Source organism: Vombatus ursinus, unplaced genomic scaffold, assembly GCF_900497805.2.
Source record: "Vombatus ursinus unplaced genomic scaffold, bare-nosed wombat genome assembly UNPS02014818.1, whole genome shotgun sequence".
In the NCBI taxonomy this organism is placed as follows: domain Eukaryota; kingdom Metazoa; phylum Chordata; class Mammalia; order Diprotodontia; family Vombatidae; genus Vombatus; species Vombatus ursinus.
Window position 1 is genome coordinate 33,665,510 of NW_020954596.1, and position 17,822 is coordinate 33,683,331.

At 41.3% G+C, this 17,822-nt stretch overlaps 1 protein-coding gene across 1 annotated transcript in view; it reads right to left on the minus strand.

The window, feature by feature from the left end:
• Window positions 1-13,513, minus strand: part of LGI2 (leucine rich repeat LGI family member 2) — a 36,973-nt gene extending 23,460 nt beyond the window's left edge. Inside the window, exons 1-4 of the mRNA XM_027836646.1 lie at window positions 13,314-13,513; window positions 10,946-11,017; window positions 7,443-7,514; window positions 2,864-2,935 (exon numbers count right to left, since the gene is read on the minus strand). Of these exons, the coding sequence (XP_027692447.1) occupies window positions 2,864-2,935; window positions 7,443-7,514; window positions 10,946-11,017; window positions 13,314-13,513 (416 nt within the window). The remainder of the gene's footprint in view (window positions 1-2,863; window positions 2,936-7,442; window positions 7,515-10,945; window positions 11,018-13,313) is intronic.
• Between the last annotated feature and the right edge of the window lie 4,309 nt (window positions 13,514-17,822).

Consider the following 17,822-nt stretch of genomic DNA (forward strand, 5'->3'; position numbering starts at 1 on the left):
GTTTTATTTTTAGTCCCATCACTTTATATACCACATGTTGTATATACATACATAGAGCATCAAAGGTGTGGCTACAGCTCATCACTTTTAGTGCCCCTCACACCTGCCACAGTATCTTACATCTTCCCTTACATTTTCTATTGTCCTATGTGTCTGGTGACAAGTATGATCATCTGTACATGGCCTTGCCCAGGGCCAGGGATACGTTAGTGACTGGAGCTTCCCAACCTTTTCTATCCCAAGGTTTGTCTACAAATTTCCGCATTTTCTGTTCCCCCCACACCAGAGCAAAGAGATGTTCCATCTGCACTGATGAAAATCTGTGCATAAATGGCAGCTGGAATTGGAATTCTTTGAATGAGTTGTTCTTGACTATGATAAACACAAAGAAAAGAGAATAGGAAGGGTACCTGGACCGAGAACCTAAAAACAAGTTATTGGTGGTCCTATCTTCTCTTCTCTTCCTGTTCCTTCTTCCTCATTAGAATATAAGTTACTTGGGGACAGGGACTGTCTTATTTCATCTTCACTCCTCAGCTCATCTAACTCTACCTGTCCTTCAGACCCAGCTGAAGTCCCACTTCTTCCATAAAGCTCTAATTTAACCTTCATGAGCTCTCTCTTCCCTGAATTCCTCTATCGCACATACAGTCTAAACTACACCATTCAGTTGTCAATTACAGACCCCTGCATTTTTTTTTTACTCTTTCATGTGTATTAGCCTTGCCCCTTAACTAGGAAGTAAATTCTTTAAGGATGAGGACCGTTTCTAATTGCATTTCTTTATCTTTCAGTGTGTCTAGCAAAGTGATGAGCATGTGCTCAAAAAATACATGTTGGTTCACTGACTGTTGAACTAGGTATCCCCAGTTGCAAACTATTCCCTGGGGAAGTTAGGTGCCCTTGGAAGTTATGTCTTCTATGCTGGAAACTACACTTAGTAAAGAAAGAATTTAGTGCATCCTTTGTGAAGTACCTAACCAACCCCCAGTTAAACACTGGAAAATTATAGGAGCATGGACCCCAAAGAGACAACAAACTTCTCTCTGTTTCATACACACACACACACACACACACACACACACACAAATGCACGTATGCATGCACACTTTCTCTACAGGCTCAATTCACTTCTGTTTACCTTGTACTCCAAGGCCACATTAGCGAGTAAATAGGTAACTGGGTCAACCAGGCTTTTCAGTCTGGCCCAAATCAGCCAGTCAAATAGCCATAACCTTCATTAATGATCTATCTATAGCCAGAGCAAAAGCAAAAACAAAAACAAAACTTTTTTTCATTTGTAAAATGAGAAAATGGGATTAGGTAATCTCTAAGACCCCTTCTAGCTCAACCATTCCATGATCGATAGTTATCTAGCTTCCACTTGAAGACTACCTTCTTCCTCATTTAAGGGCACCAGGACTGTCTGTTCATAACTGCTGTTTGCCAGCTATTCAGAATTGTTTGCTTACCAAAACCTGTTCTTGCCAACAAAATTGCTTTGGCTGAGCATGCTTATTTCAGATTGCAATTCCATGGAGGAGATCCAAACTTCTTTATGGGATAAGGAGGGCAATAGGACATAGGAACTTGACAAGGAGTTGACTCTGAAAAGATTCAGACCCCTGGAAGAAGGAAGGTCATCTGGGAAAAATTATATCAACCCAACTGAGACCTCCAGAGCACTCTCTAGGTTCAATTACTGTGTTCATAAAGATGTTTTTCCTAACTTTCAGTTCACTCTTTCATCCTCTCATTCCCTCAGTATTCTTTTACCCTAGGCAGTCCTCTAAAGTTGCTTATCTAAAAGTACTCAACAATGAGTACAATCTATTCATGCTAATGGACTTAGCTGGAACCAATTTCTGTTAAGATAGCTATATATTTTTAGAGTATTTTCTCCACAACATCTCCCCCCTTTAAATTTTCTTTTCATTACATACAGTTGGTTATAGCTGGGCAATGTTACTCTCTTTAAATGTCACAGGATGTTTTTTTTATACGGACATGTGCTGGTTTCTAACTAACCAAAGACAATGGGATATTTTTGCACTTTCAGAAATGCATGATCATTTTGAGTTTTCATGAATTTCTGACAAAAAAGAGGAGTTTTTGCCTCATTCTGAAGTATCAAGTCAAATCAATCTGCAATTTTTTTTAAAGGAAAAAGGTCAGTAAAGAAGCTATAACTCAAGTCACAGATTAATTCCACATTAAAAAAAATTTTTTTTGCACTCAAATTAAAGAAATCATTAAAATGTACCAAAAAAAACATACCATGGTATGAGAGAAAAGAGTTCAGGGTGGAAAGTTATAAAAGACCTACTCATTCTTCGACGTTGGGGAAGTCATAACTTTAAAAGGCCTTTGTTTTCTCATCAGTCTAAAGAAGGGAATGGGCTGGATCATCTTTAAGGTCCCTTTCAGTTGTAAAATTCTACTAATTTGGCTAAATTAAAAATTATTCATTGAACTGGTTCAGGGTTCTATTTCCACTGAAAAGGGAAACCTTCCAGTTCTTACCCCCTTCACTTAGAAACAGGCTACCTCCCTCCCCAAAGTTCACTTTGACTTTGCAGGAATGTTGGTGCACAAAAGTGATCAATCACAATGAAAAAAAAAAAAAAGAACAGGCACAACAGTGGTAAAAACTGGAAATCAGAGAATGATGGAAATGGGAGAATGATACAAATTAGCAGGCATATCATAAACGATTGAGGAATGCCTCTGACTGAGTGAAAACTGGATTCTTTGAGGGAGTACTGCCACACAGTAATAACTGACCGAGTGAACAAAGAAATGCCCAGCAAGATGCATCTCACTCAGCACATCAATGGTCCCCAACACAGTTTAAAGGACTTACAGGTGAGTCAGGTCACGGAGCCCACGGAATGCATTTCTTGAAATGGTTTCAATTTTGTTTCCTTCAATGAATCTACAAAGAAAAGCAAGCATCATTAACTGCATTCTGTCATCTTAATATTTTAAAAATTATTTTTCACAGTGGTCCCTGACCAATCTCAGAAAGCACAACTGAATAAAAAACATCTTTGAAGAATGCCAATTTATGTACCAGGAATTCTCAATGCAGGGTAGGAGAGTATGAGTATAAGTTAACGTGCTTTTGTGTGTGTGTGTGTGTGTGTGTGTGTGTACACACTCCTTTTAATAGTGGCATTAAAGCACTGAGAGCTGGAGACAATGTAAATAAGAATGCTTTGAAAATAACAATGCTCCTTATATATGTGAGAATCATTACAACAATATTAGAACATTTCTAGGTACCCACCCTGCCTTGCCTCCCACCCCGACTCCCCATCCCCCTGCAAAATCCACTTATGTTTCAGTATCTCTGACTGTTAAGACAATTCAGTGATTTCGTACAGGTTCTCATAGCCCTAGTCCAGACCCTCATCTTTTCATACCTAGACTATTATAATTGCCTCCTAATTGGTTCTCCAGCTTCAGTCTCTTCCTTATCCAATCCATCCACACTGCAGCACCTGAGTCATCTTCTTAATGCATTATGGCTCCATCATCTCTCTACTTAAAACCTTCAGTGGATTGCTAAATAAAGGCTAAACTCCTGGCTAGCATTCAATGCCCTTTGCCTCAAGCTTTAACTAAGTCCTCCCACCTTCTCTCATACTACTTTCCTTCACATAGTTTTTATTCTGGTTAAATTAGACTACTTACCATTGTCTACCTTTCTCATCATGTCCTGTTCTATCAAACCTAACTGATGATCTAGTAGGAAGCCCCACATGGTATGGAACTCACTGTCCACAAAGAGATTATGATCTAATAGAAAATCCCCTTTGGTATGTAAGACACTATTCCTGCCTACAAGGAGCTTATGATCTTCTAGGAGGTATCCTTTGGTCCATGTCACTTGTCTAGCTTGCTAAGCAGAACAGCAGCTATGCCAGTGCCTAAAAAAGGAAGCAGCTCCCTGCTATTGCTAGCACAGTAACATAAGAACTTGATTCTTCTCTTCCTAGTTATACAAAAACTCAATATGAAGAACTTTTCCTATATGGAATATGATTCAGGGAACAGATTCTGTATCCAAGTCTCCTGTAGTCATACCAGTAACTCAGAAATCCCTTAAGGCAGATTTTCTCAAGTTCCACGGTTGAGAAGCAGGATGATGTAGTGGAAGAAAAAAAAAATGCTGAATTTGAGCCAAAAGATCTGGCTAGTAAAGGGCAATGTAATCGTAGGCAAGTCACTTACTTCTCTTTGTGTTTCAGTTTCTTCTCCTCTTAAAGAACATAATAATATCTATCCTACCTAGCTCATAGGTGCCAGTAGCATCAAGTAAAATAACATTCATAAAGTGCTTCATAAACTATGAAGCATATAGCTGTCACCTACTCTTGTTATAAAAAGCTCATTTCCCAATTTACCAACTGTATAGTAAGAAAAATCCACAGAGTGAGTAGGTTTTCACTGAGGAGTACTAGTAACAGCTGTGTACAACTCAAATCACAAAATCTGATTCATCTTCTGAACATAAATAACACACATACAGAATTTTAATTTGGTTCTATCTGTGGCTCTGAATTCACCCAATGTTAGCAACAATATAACATGACTACTCGGCCTAATGTTGCAATTGCTTAGAAACTTGGTTAAAGACAAAGCATCTAGAGTATTGGGTGTGGTTCTAACTACCACCTTTAAATAAGGTGAACAGCAGGAGTGCCTCCAGGAGAGGGTCACCAGAATGGACAAAGGGCTGCACACCACCCATGCCTGTTCTGAAGGGGAAGAGAAGACTGGGGAGAGTTGTAGGGGAAATTGAGAGCTGCCATCAAGTATCTGAGAGGCTGGTCAGTGCGAAAGGGGATAGGCTTGTTCTACTGGAATTAAGATCAATGGCATATTTTAATCCACTCTGAAGGGAAAACTCTCCCAATTAGAGCTGTCCAAAAGTGAAATAGGCTGCCGCATGAGGAATCCGGCTTCACTGGAGCTTTTCCTGCCAAACCTGGATGACCATTTGTCAAGCAGAGCACAGAAAGGATTCCTCAGCTGCAACAGATATGCTCTGAGGTCCCTTTCAACTCTGTGGTCCAGGGGGCTACCTTTTCATTGCCTGACCCAATCACTAGCTCATGTACTTCTGAGCAAGTAGACCACATGAAGTTGCTCTCAAGGCCAAAAATCCAACAGGAAAAAAAATAAAGGAGGAGCCAAACATCTTCATACACCTATGCGAAAAGTGATTTAGCCTAGAAATGTTTGACTGTATTAAACTTTTGACTCTATGGAACAAAGGTGCTATGAGGCTTATGAAGGTTATTATAGCTTCCTTCTCTACCTTACAGGACTGTTCAGGGAAAAGTGCTATATAAATATAAATTACCATTATTATTGGTTACCATTATCATTATTTTTTGGATGGGAAGGGATATGGATCTGTGATTTCATAAGTTTGAGAATCCCCTTAACCAAGACAGGTCAGTGACTCATCTTTGACTGTACCAAAGGCAGATTTTGAACCCAAGGCTTTGTGAACTCTGAGTGAGACCTCTCTACTATGCCACACAGGGTCTCCATTAACATTATTATGTTGTCCATGGAGCTGTTGAGGAACACATGGGATTTGTATTCTAACACTGAAATTTTAGTCCATGGCACTTACTTGCCATATTACTTTGTCTTGAACAAGACTACTGTCTTGGAACAAGTACTGAACGCAAAAGAATGTTACCATGCTACCCCATCACTATTTACATAGAGAGCTTGGCTTATAAAATCATAGATTTGTGATGTCAAAAATTTCAACTTTCATTAGTAATAATAATAATACTGGAAAATTTTATAATGATCTGCAGTATGGGCTATTTGAAATTCTGCAAGGTTCTAGTTTCTCATTCTAATTCTGTCCCCAAAGTGCCCCTTGTATGATGTGAAATTAGTAGTTTTGCATACACACACATCCACACTCACATTCACACTCACACTCACTGGCTTTCACAGACTCTGATGAAGCTTTGAATTCATGTTACGCCACATCTCTGATGCTGAAAAGAGAATGAGGGAAATTATTTCTTGCAGAGTCATTCCTTCCTTCCACGCTGAAAATTAATACAGAGGGATTTATCTTGTACCCAGCATGTGTTTCGAATTTTAAAACATACCTGTTGATTTCAGATAAGAAAATAGGCAAGGCTTTCAAAATCCCTTTGAATGCTAAGTAGGGAAACCAACCCCATAACAGGATTATTAAAATGTTTAAAAGATTGCAGGATGAAAGGACTTGAGGGGAAAAGACATGAAAGTGGAAAGAAGAAACAGGAATTTGGTGGAAAAGTAGAAAACAGACAGGAGGACATAAATCTGAAAAGGGAGAAGAAAATGAGCAGATCCAGAAAAGAAGAGCACAGGAGAAACAGTAAACAGGATGACAAGGGACAATCAAAACGAGGACTGTGAAGTTTTCCACAAAGATGGGACTAATGGACTCTGGAAGAGGCAGCCTTGCAAATCTTTTGTCTCTATGTCTAGCTGATATCAGCAAATCATTGAGTAGTTACAGAGAGCTAAAAATAGCCAACGTAGGAAGTTTCATTTGGGCTTACTGTACACTTACCTACAAACTAAATGCCAGAACTGGGTGAGGATCCCCCCTTCTCTGCTCACTTCTTGCCTTCCTTCTTTGCTCTCTCCATTCACTACTCCTTCAAGGACCAGCAAAGGTGCCATGTCCTTCATGAAACTTTCCCTGATCCCCACCCCACCCAACCACCCAGCCACCTAAAAGGGTTCTGCCTCCTCACCTATTCTTAGAGTATTTACCTTGGAGTAAGGAATTTTAACCTGGGCTCCATTGAGACACCTTGCCCCCATATACCATCCCCTCCCTCAAGAGGACTGTGGGTAGATTTCATGGGGTTTGTAAACTTGGATGGGAAAAAATTATACCTTTATTTTCACTAAAAATTTCACTGAAATTTAGAGTTTCCTTCAATTATTTAAAAACATCATTCTCAGTAGGGGTCATTTAGGCTTCACCAGACTGTCAAAAAGGGGTCCAAGACATGCCAAAAAAAAGCATATTTATAAAAGAATATTTTAACAGAATCTCTCCTTTCCCCCCTATCACATTCTACTTTGTATTAGAGAGATTTATCTTAACTACACACCTGTCTTTAGACCATAAGCTCCTTGAGGGCAAGAACTATGTCATTTTTCATTACACATCATGTAGGTCCTTAATAAATATTTGTTGAAAGAAATTGAATTAAAATAGTAACTACAGTACTGTTATTTGAAAAGACAAGTAGGAGCTAATAAAGCATTGAAATGAGAAGGTAAAGTTTTTTTTCATCTTCCCCATTCCTATGCTTCCCAGAAGACAATTCCCCTAAAGGACAGACCCCAGCAATCCTCCAGGGTATCTTGAATTTTCCAAACACCAAATTGGAACTTACAGGTACTCCAGGTGAAAGAGGCCAGCAAAGGCATCATCTCGTATGACTGTGAATGAGTTAGAATTCAGCAAGCTGAAAGGAAAACCGAACACAGTTATGTCCTTTCTGCTTACTACTGGACCAATCAGTTGAATTCTTGTGTCGCCTCATAATTGGTAGCAAGAGATACTATTTTCCTGGGAATGGCAGGATAATCCCAACACTCAAAGATCAATGACTGAAAATAATTCCTCGGATTCTTTTATCATCCTTTCTTCTAGTAATGCTAATCATAGAATGTTTTCACCCTGTAGTTGTTTATTGAATATTATTTGATATTCCTCAACATAATTTAAAATCACCGTAGAACCATATTCAACTAAATTGTAGGGGAAAGAGTTCGGGATGAGGAGTGATATGACATGGACACTAATTCCCATTACACTACTTACTATGTGACCTCAGGGAACATATCTCTTTAGGTCTCAGTTTTCTCATATACAAATTCAGGACAATATAACTCCTGCCCACTTCACTAGGTCATTGTATAGCTCAAAGGAGATCCACAGAATCAGGGACTTTAGAGCTGGGATTTTAAAGATCATCTACTCTAAGCTAATGGATGTATATGGGTACAAAACAACAAAGTACTTAAAAATGTAGGTGGAGCAGTTCTGGGGCTGGAGTCAGGAAAATTCATCTCCCTGAGTTCAAATCTAGCCTCAGACACTTAATAGTTGTGTGACCCTGGGCAAGTCAATTAACACTTTTTGCCTCGATTTCTTCATCTGTAAAATGAACAGGAGAAGGAAATGGAAAACCACTCCAGTATCTTTGCCAAGAAAACCTCAAATAGGGTGAATTTAGTTCTCAGTGTAACTACTTTGGATACAGCCTGAAAAATATGGTAATTATCCTTATTAAAGAAAAGCTTTTTAAAAAATTCTACACAAAATTGAAGTTGTAATTAATTTTTTAAATGGCATATTTAATTATTTCTACACATAAAGTCTATATTCTTGTCAGGAAGATACATGCTTTTCTTTTACATTTCAACATGAAGATTAGTATGTATTCATTCTTTTCCTAGTTTCCTTTAATACTTCACAGAGTTTTAGTTTCCTTCAAGACCCACAACAGTAACTAAAGAGAGTATGGTATGGCATAAAGATCACACATTTAGGGTCCCTCACTCTCATATTAACTGTATAATCTTGGGTAAAGCACTTAACAGTCTCTGTGACTCAAGTTACTAGCTATGTGACTTTAAAAAAAAACCCATTTAATCTCTCTGGGCCTCAGTTTTCCTCATCTGCAAAATAGGGATAGTAGATAATGTTTACCCTATCTACCACACAGGGATCAAATGAGATATGGCTATAAATAATAATACCTAATATTTATAAAGTGTTTCATATACATTGGTCCTTATGGGACTCAGGACAATTTTTCTCACATTGGAAATACCATCCACTCCAGCAACTTCTCCCTCTAATCAGCCAGATTCTCTCAGAACCCCCATTTTAAGGAGGATGATCAGTCCAAACACACCTTCATTCCTCTCCAGGACGAACTGCTGACTTACCTCCTAAGGACTTTCTCTACCATGCCATAAATCAAGCTCACTCCAGCCTGCAACGATTTCTCATTGGAAGTACCCTCCACCCCTAAGACTTTTCCCTCTGGTTGCCTTCTTCCTTCCAGAATCTACATTTTAAAGAGAATGCCTAGGCCAACCAGGTCTTCATTCCTCTCCTAGGCACTCGGGACTCCCTGGACTTTCTCTCCAATCTACCCCACCCCCCACCCCTTGCAGCAGGTACCTTCATCTCTGTTCCTCCCCCACCCTTTTCAGCTTCTTTTTATGTGTTGGTTTCCTTTATTAGAAAGTAAGCTCCTCGAAGGCAGTGACTGTCTTTCCTTCTGTTCATTTTTGTGTTCCCTGCACTTAGCATAGTGCCTGCCTGGCACCAGGTAAAGGCTCAATAAATGCTTGTTTATTTGGTTTGCTAACTTATTAAGTGCTTACTATGTGATAAGCTAAGTCCATCTAGTCACATCTCCTTCATTTTAAAGATGAGAAAACTGAGGTCCAGAGGGGGTAAGTGATTTTCCTCAGGTCACACAGGTAAAAAATGGGATTTGAACTCAGGCCTTCTTCCGGACCTCAGACTTCAAAGCCAATGCACTTTCTGCTGTACACTCTTTACTTAAGCTCCTCTCAAGTTAATTAATAGCTGACGTTCATACAGCTTTGTATATAAGATGTCATCCGAGCCTCACATGTTCATATTGGAGATGTTATTATTCATATTTTTCATAGGGAAACTGGACTAATATGTTAAGTGGTGAGATCCAGGTCATTTAGTCAGTGGCAGAGTTCAGGATTTAAATATGTATCTTCTGACTCCAAACTCAGTGTTCTCCACACAGCTGCTTTGCAAACTATGAAGCATTTTACAAATGTGTATATATACCTAGATAAGGTATGATGACTAGTGACTATCAAATTAAGTATTTATGACCAAAGAAAATGAATAAAAATTAGAATGTAACATTAAATCACTAACTTATACTCATTCATGATTAATGCCTTTGTTCTATTTCTTAAGATCTGGCCATTTTAATATCAAGTAGAGTACGTAAAACACTTTGTGAAATGTTAAGTAATCTATAAAGATAAGACATTTTCATTAGAATTATCAATAGTAAGATGCCAGCTTCATTATTTTAGTTTTCTTTCCTTCTCAATTTTTAAGCTACTGACCACAACAAACACGTATGTACCAGTGATTATGTTTTTATTTAATGTACTCTTGAAAGTTATCCTAGTTGTTTTAAAAAGTTTTCATCACCAAATAACATAAAGTGAGTACCAGAGCACAGTATTGGGTATAATGTGTAGTCCCTAGATAAGCATTGGCCAGGCCCATAAACAGTTTTGCACTAGTTATAGGTATATAACAATGTAAGGGAGCCCAAGAGGTTGGGAAGGGGGAGTGGTGAGAGGCATGAGAGAGCAAGGCAGGAGATTTACAGCTGGGCCTCCAGGAATACTCAAATAAGGCTGATCCCCCAGACTGGATATGACTGCACCATTTACAGAAGGCTCTCAGAGATGGCCTTTCAGCCCACTCCAACACAGAGATCTAAAAAATAAAGTTAGGGAGTAAGGAAACCATATTTGTAGATCACACTAAAGCCTCCTTTTGACTTTCCCATCTCAGTGTGCACATTACTGCTAGAGGCATTTGGGAGCAGATTAAGGAAGAAAACATTGGAGTAAAGATCTATAACGAAGGAGGGAGGGCCAAAAAAAAACAGTTCTAAACAAATTTATGTGGCCCCAAGGAAGGAAGGAATGAAAGAGATCATAGTGGACATGCTGTACACAGACTCTACTTGTCAAGTTAAGCCTGTTTGATTGATGGGTGCTGAACACCAGAGGAGAGAGGGAGAGGCTAACACAGGGGCAGGGATTGAAGAGGGAACAATAAATGTATTTGGGACATTTCCATACTTACAGCAATTGCAAGGAAGGCAGATGAGAAAACATTCGGTCCTTGATTTCAGAAAATGTTCCATTTACCAGGCTCCTAAAAGGAGGAAGAAAAAGGCCAACAAACCCCAAGAACAAATTCTAGCATTCCCCAAAAACATGCTGGGCAGTATAGGCAGTTTGTTCCACCCTCACCACCACCACCCCCAGCTGCTACCTCCTTTGCCTCATTTCCTTCTGCTTTACAGTGAGGACATTCTTGCCATTCCCTTAGAGAGGGTGGGCTACACAGGAGTGGCCTATGTCTCCTCAGATGCAGCAGGAAAATGAAAAAGCAAGCCAGGAGCTGGCAAAAAGCTTAGAAAACCAAATTTTGGATAATTCAAGTCAACTTCCCAATCTTCTAGAGCTGAGCTGAAATGATCTAGATAACTACTTCAATTTTGCCCTTGAATTTCTTTGTATAGCTACAAACTTTCAGTGGGGGACCTGTGATTCCTATAGCGCAGGAAAATACTGGCACGTGAACTCCCTCTATTTAAGCCCACTGGCAATTCCTAAGAGAGGCAGAGAAGTGAAGTGGACAGCACACCATTATGAGTCAGGAACTGAACTCAGGTTTTCCAGACTCCCAGTCAGGCATGCTATTTTGGCAGGCTCCCTTTCATATATCAGACAAGAGATAGAGACTGAACCCATGTTAACACTGAGTACGAGGATCTCCTGAGTAAGGACACTCTTATTACCAAGGCATGTCAGAATCTCTGCAACCTATAGTCTTAGAAAGTCTCCTAGGACAGTGAGAGGTTAAATGACTTGCCCAAGGTCACACAGCCAGTATGTGTCAGAGGTAAGACTTGAATCCAGGTCTTCCTGGCTCCTAGGCCAGTTCTCTAACCATTACAACATGCTGCCTCTCCATTCAATCTTAATGTTAGTAAATAGCAAAACTCCAGAGTCAGAGCAAGTACCACTTCTTGGGAAAAGATTTGAAGAATGCTGAAAGTACAGTTAATTAAATGAAGAAACATGGTCAAACTAAGCCATGAAAGCTTGGAAAGGGCTAAGGTCTCCTGAACTGGAGTGTGTTGTGGGTGGCAAAACTATCTGTTAGGTAAAATAGCCCATGTTAAGTCCAGAGACCATTTTGATCACCTGGTGACCTTGACTTAGTCCCTTATCTACCCTACTGCATCCTTCCTCACCTGCAGTTTGGAGAAGCTGTTAAGAACCTGACAATATGAAGAACTCAAAGTGACACAGTCAGGGGTCACAGTCAACTTTAAAGAAGTTGGTCAAGGTTGCCCATCATAACAGGCCTCTGCTCTCACTGGCCCAACACTGGTCAGAGGAAGAAACACCTTAGCTGACATATTATCCAAACTTGAAAAACTTTAGCTCTCAGTTTCATGCTGGGGACCTCTTCCAAGAGCAAGAGAAGGGATACTGTACATTGATAGCCTGGCATCCCTAGAATCCTCTATCTCTCTGATTCAGGCCCTATCCAAGGTTCACTGCCCCTTTGTCAAGTAAGCTATTTGAGCAGGAAATTATCCTCAGTCCTCAGGGGATACTTGTTCATAACCATTGGACACTGCTATCTATGGGACTTGATATCATTGAATTCAGGTGACTGAATGAAACCCTGCCAAGGAGGTGCCACCAAGTTTCTCTAGCCCAGGAAAGGCAGTCAACTTCAAGAGCTGGGTTGAAGAAATGGACAAACCTTGGTAAAGGCTGCCAGTCAGGACTCCACCTGGACACTTGGCCGCTTACTACTCCACGTTCCCCTGCCCCTTCAGGTGTCCCCCACCCTGACGTGAAAGAATCTACTTCAGGGCACTCTGAGGGCTTTCTAACCAATCTTTGGCATCTGAAGGCTGATAAAAAGCAGCCCCAAATTTGGGTGCCCGGGAACAACACATGAAGACGCTCACCTTTAGGCTTCCACACAAGCACTAAGAGCTACTCACCACACACACACACACACAGGCGCACACACACACACACACACACACACACACACACACACACACACAAAAATGTAGGCACACTACTTAGCAACTTAGTGTCCGGTAGCCAGGTTCTATGGTGCCGCAAGCTCCCGCCTGGGGGCCTTCCCACCCCAGCGTCCTTGTTCTTCCTCCCTCCTTCCACACGCCCTCTCCCCAGTCAATCTCCAGAGTACCCCCCCGATCCACGCCCCACTGCCCCCACAGAAAGTAAAGGAAGACACAAAGGCAATGGGGGTGGGGAGAGGAGAAAAGGGGGAAGAAAGAGGGGAGAGGTTGGGGGGGTCTGGTCCCGAGGCACCCTCGCGCAGGAGGCAAGTCCCCGAGGAGGGAGTGGGGGTTACTAGAGGGAGGAGGGAGTTGAGAGGAGGTTCCACTCACAAGGAGCTGATGTCACCCGGGACGATCCTGGGCACCCAGGAGGAGCCGACGCAGATGATGGACTCCTTGGTGCAGCTGCAAGTGGCCGGGCAGCGGACCAGCCGCCTCACCTGGGCGCGCTGCAGCAGACACGCGGCGGCCAGCAGCAGCAGCAGCAGCGACCCGCCGCTGCCGCCGCCGCAGCCCCTCAGCACAACCATAGCCCGGTCGCTGGCCCCTGCGCCCGGCCGCTGCCGCCGCTCAGGAGGCTTCCGACGACGCAGCCGCGCCCGCTCACGCTGTCTCTGCTGCTGCCGCCGCCGCGGCTGCCGCTCGAGGGATGGAAGCGGCGGGTATAGGAGCCGGAGCCGCAGCCGAGCAGCATGCTGGCCCCCGACCCCCCACCCCGACGCTGGCTCTTTCTCCCAGCTATGCTCCCGCGATGGCCAGGACTCTGGCTGCAGCTGGGAGGGAGGCGGCTGCCGCTGCTGCTGCTGCTGCTACTGCTGCTGCTGCCGCCGCCGCTGGGGCTGCTGCTGCTGATCTTGCTTGCTGAACTGACTCCTTCCTGACATCAGCACTTTGGCTGCAGCCTGTTTCTGGCCAATGAATAATGTATTAAGGGCTCCTTTCTAAAAGTGGGGGTGGGGTGAAGGTGTTTTGTCTTTTTTTTTTTTTTAATCCCCTAAGAGTAAGAGTTCAGAGTTAGCTTCGTCTCCTGGCCTCTTCTCTCCAACTCATTCCATCTTCACCATCTCATACTCCAACCAGTCCCTCCAACCTACTTCTCCTGGAGCTCCAGGAGGTGGAAAGAGAAGAGTGGCTGACCTTGGGAAAGAAGAACTGTGTACCTTTTGGGGAGTGGAAAGAGGGCTGTAGTCCCTTCCTTACCTTCCCGTTGCCACTCAGACCTGGCTCAGGATTTAGAGCTGAAAGGGACCTCAAAGGTCTTCTAGTCCAAACCCCTCATTTTACAGATGAAGAAAATGAGGCTCAGAGAGGTTAAAGGACTTGTCCAGGGTCACTTCGTAGGTCGGGCTTCCCCCCTTCCCCCACAGTCAGCCAAAGGAAGTTAGGAGACACCTGTTACGATTCAGGGGATGGTAAATTTTTAGAATTGGAAGGGACTTAAGGGGTCATCATTGTGTAATAACATAGTAAATATTAAGTTGCTCTAGAAGCTTAAATAATTATCCAGGCCAAATCTTTCACTTAACAAATAAGGAAGCTGAGGCCCAGAAAATTGAAGTGACTAGTTCTCTAAAGTCTAAAGGAAGATAACCTGTTAGAGTTCAAAGTATCATTGGATTTTAGAATTGGAAGGGACTTCGAAAATAATCTAGTCCATAATAATAATAATAATAACTAGCATTTATATAGCCCTTTAAAGTTTGCAAAGGACTTGACAAATAATTTAGTCAATAATAATAATAGCTAGCATTTATATGGCTCATTAAAGTTTGCAAAGCACTTAAATTTTACTTATTTGATCCTCACAAGATCCCTGGGGTGTATGTCCCATTATTATGCCCGTTTTATAGAAAAGGAAACCGAAGCAGACAGAGATTAAGTGATTCACTCAGGATCACATAACTAGGAAGTATCAGAGGCAGGATTTGAACTCAGATCTTCCTGACTCCCAAGTCCAGCACTCCATCAGCTGGGCCACCTAGCTGCCTCAACATTAATATACTAACCTAGGAAAAACCTCAAGTTGCTATAAAAATGTGAGTAATTATCTAGCCTGGTTCCCTCATTTGACAGATAAGGAATCTGAGGTTTAGAAAAGTAAAATTACTTGACCAAGGTCACCTAGATAATACTTATCAGTTCTAAAATTTAAACCCAAGTTTTCTGACTCCAAATCCAGGGCTTTCTCCACTACATCACTGGTCAAAATATCAAGTCTCCAAAACCCCAATAGTATTTGCTGGTCAAACTAAAGTACCAATGGTAGAGCCCTCAGTATTCAGAGATTTTGTACTGGGGCTGTGGGGGAAGAGGAGAGATAATTATAAGGTACCCACAAATGAAAATATATGTAGGACTAGAAGGCATTTGCAGCTACTCTCAAAGTATACTGTATCAAATACCCCTATGTAGTTATGGCCCTGGTCAGGGAAAGGAAATTATAGGCACCATATTTTGAGAAGAATTTTTTTAAGGTTTCTTTAAGCAGGAAGAAATGTGAATGCCACCATTGTGGCCCTGAGCACCTGATTTTTTTCTTGGTCTTCTTGGAGTAGGGCCCTGGAGAATAGTGAAGGTTTTAAAAGCACACTGGAGCTATTGATAGAAAAACTCTATCCCCATAATTTGTTGGGGGGAAAATGCTTAATTCAGACATTGATACCTAAGTACATACACTGTTGTCCATAGAGTCATACAGGATTTGACATGTGATTCCCAAGAGAAACTGTGGGGGGAAAAAAAACCCAGCACATCCAGTTTTATCTAACTATGATATAGCTGTTAGTGGGGAAAACCCCACGGAATGAACTGCAACATAACCAGAATGGTGAACAATAGAAATAATTGGTCCACACCATCCAGAATACTGGAGATAAGATAGTGATAATCACCACCCTGATGGTAGTTCAAGGCAAATAGATTTACATTTTGATATCAGATAGAAAGTCCTTTAAGAGGCAAAGCTTTATTGCCATAGGAACAACTTATAATCATCTCTAGAGCAATCACTTGATCAAGTGGGACAGATATTTACTGATGTGGGGCACTTCATCCTCTAAAGGCTGGGAGAGATATGACAAGGTATTAGGGTGGCATCTGAATCCTGGGGCAGCTCAATTTGATTCCATTTAGTAAGCCTTTATTACATGCACCTCCACGGTAGTAGGTGCTAAGGAGTATAGAAAATATAGAAAAGGAGACAGTCCTTACCCTCATAGAGGTTATCTTCTTTTGACAAGGATATAACACGCTCAAAAGTAACTTCAAAATATTAACAAGATCATTGTAAGAGGAAAAGTGCTAATAACTGGGAGGATTAGGAAAGGCTTCACACAGAAGGTAGAACTTTAGCTGCATTTCAAAAGAAAGCTAGGGACTCTACCAGACAGAAGTGCATTCCAGATACAGGAGGCCATTTGTACAAAGATACAGAGGCTGGTGATGGAATGTTATGGGTGAGAAACAGCTGATAGCTCAGACTGGAGGGTAAGTGAAAAGAGAATCACATTTTTTAATTGGAAAAAAATTAAGTAGGAACAACATTGTAGTGAGCTTTAAATGTCAAGTTGAAGAATTTGTATTTTATTCTAGACACAACTTGAACCTACTTAAGATTTTTTGGAATAAAGAGGTAGTCAGACCATACATGGTTGGATCTATATTTAGGAAAATAAACTTGATAAGGTATGTCAAATTGATAAATTGGGGAGGAACTGAATTTTGCTCAGAATGACCTAGATTGTTATGTCAAACACCTAGAGTTCACAGTTAGCCTACATCTTTGTTTCTTGGGTCAAATCCCTGTGATCTCGAATGGCATTCGTTTTGGTTGGAAAGTCATCTAATCTCTTATCTTATGTTCTTCTCATATGAGAGGGTATTATTGTTGTTCAGTCATTTCAGTCATGCCCCACACTGCATGACCCCATTCAAGGTTTTCTTGTTTGCCTTTTCTTTCTCCAGCTCATTTTACAGATGAGGAAACTGAGGCTAACAAGGTTAAGTGACTTGCCCAGGGTCACACAGCTAGTAAGTGTCTGAGGTTGGATTTGAACTCAGGTAGTAGGAGTTAATTTAAAAAAAAACAACAACATTGATTTGGAGTCAGAGTAAATGACTTCCAATCCCAGCTCTGCTATCTACTAGTTCTATGACCTTGGACAGGTCCCTTAACATCTCTTGGACTCAGAAACCTCATCTTTAAAATAAGGAAGTTGAGCAAGGTATTCTCAAAGATCCCTTCCAGCTACTGTTTTTCAATCTCTGCTTTACTGCTGGCTATAATGATTAGTAACTGCCTAAAAAGAAACTAGGGGCTTTCAAGAAGTAGTAGGGCATTATATAAAGTAGGAATTATGCCCTACCCCCAGGACCTAAATTTATCAGACTTGGGGGGAGGGGGGGGGAACTGGACCATGGCATTCCATGACCTTCATTAGATAAACAAAAGTTTAGGGTAATAGGACAAAAAAAAGATCATCTTATGTAAGGGACATACTGACCTGGGCATAGCTGCAGAAATGTAGGCAGCTCCAGCCTGCCCCTCCCATGTTCCTAATTAAAACTCCAGGGTAATTTGGAAGGCCTTGGAACTAGCTGCCAGTGGCATTATAAGAGTTGACATATATACTCACCTCAATATAAATATCAAGTCAGTCTTGGGGAGTTCATGCTGAGGAGGAGTAAGGTGATTTTTTTTTTTAAAGAAAAAGAAAAACTTTCATCTAAGGGGCTCTCTTCTGTGTTGACTGTGAATAGCTACGGTCTCATCTGATAAAAGTGCTTGAACAGTCTGAGTCATGGGCTATTTCACAAAAGAACAGCAGCCCTCTCTGTGGG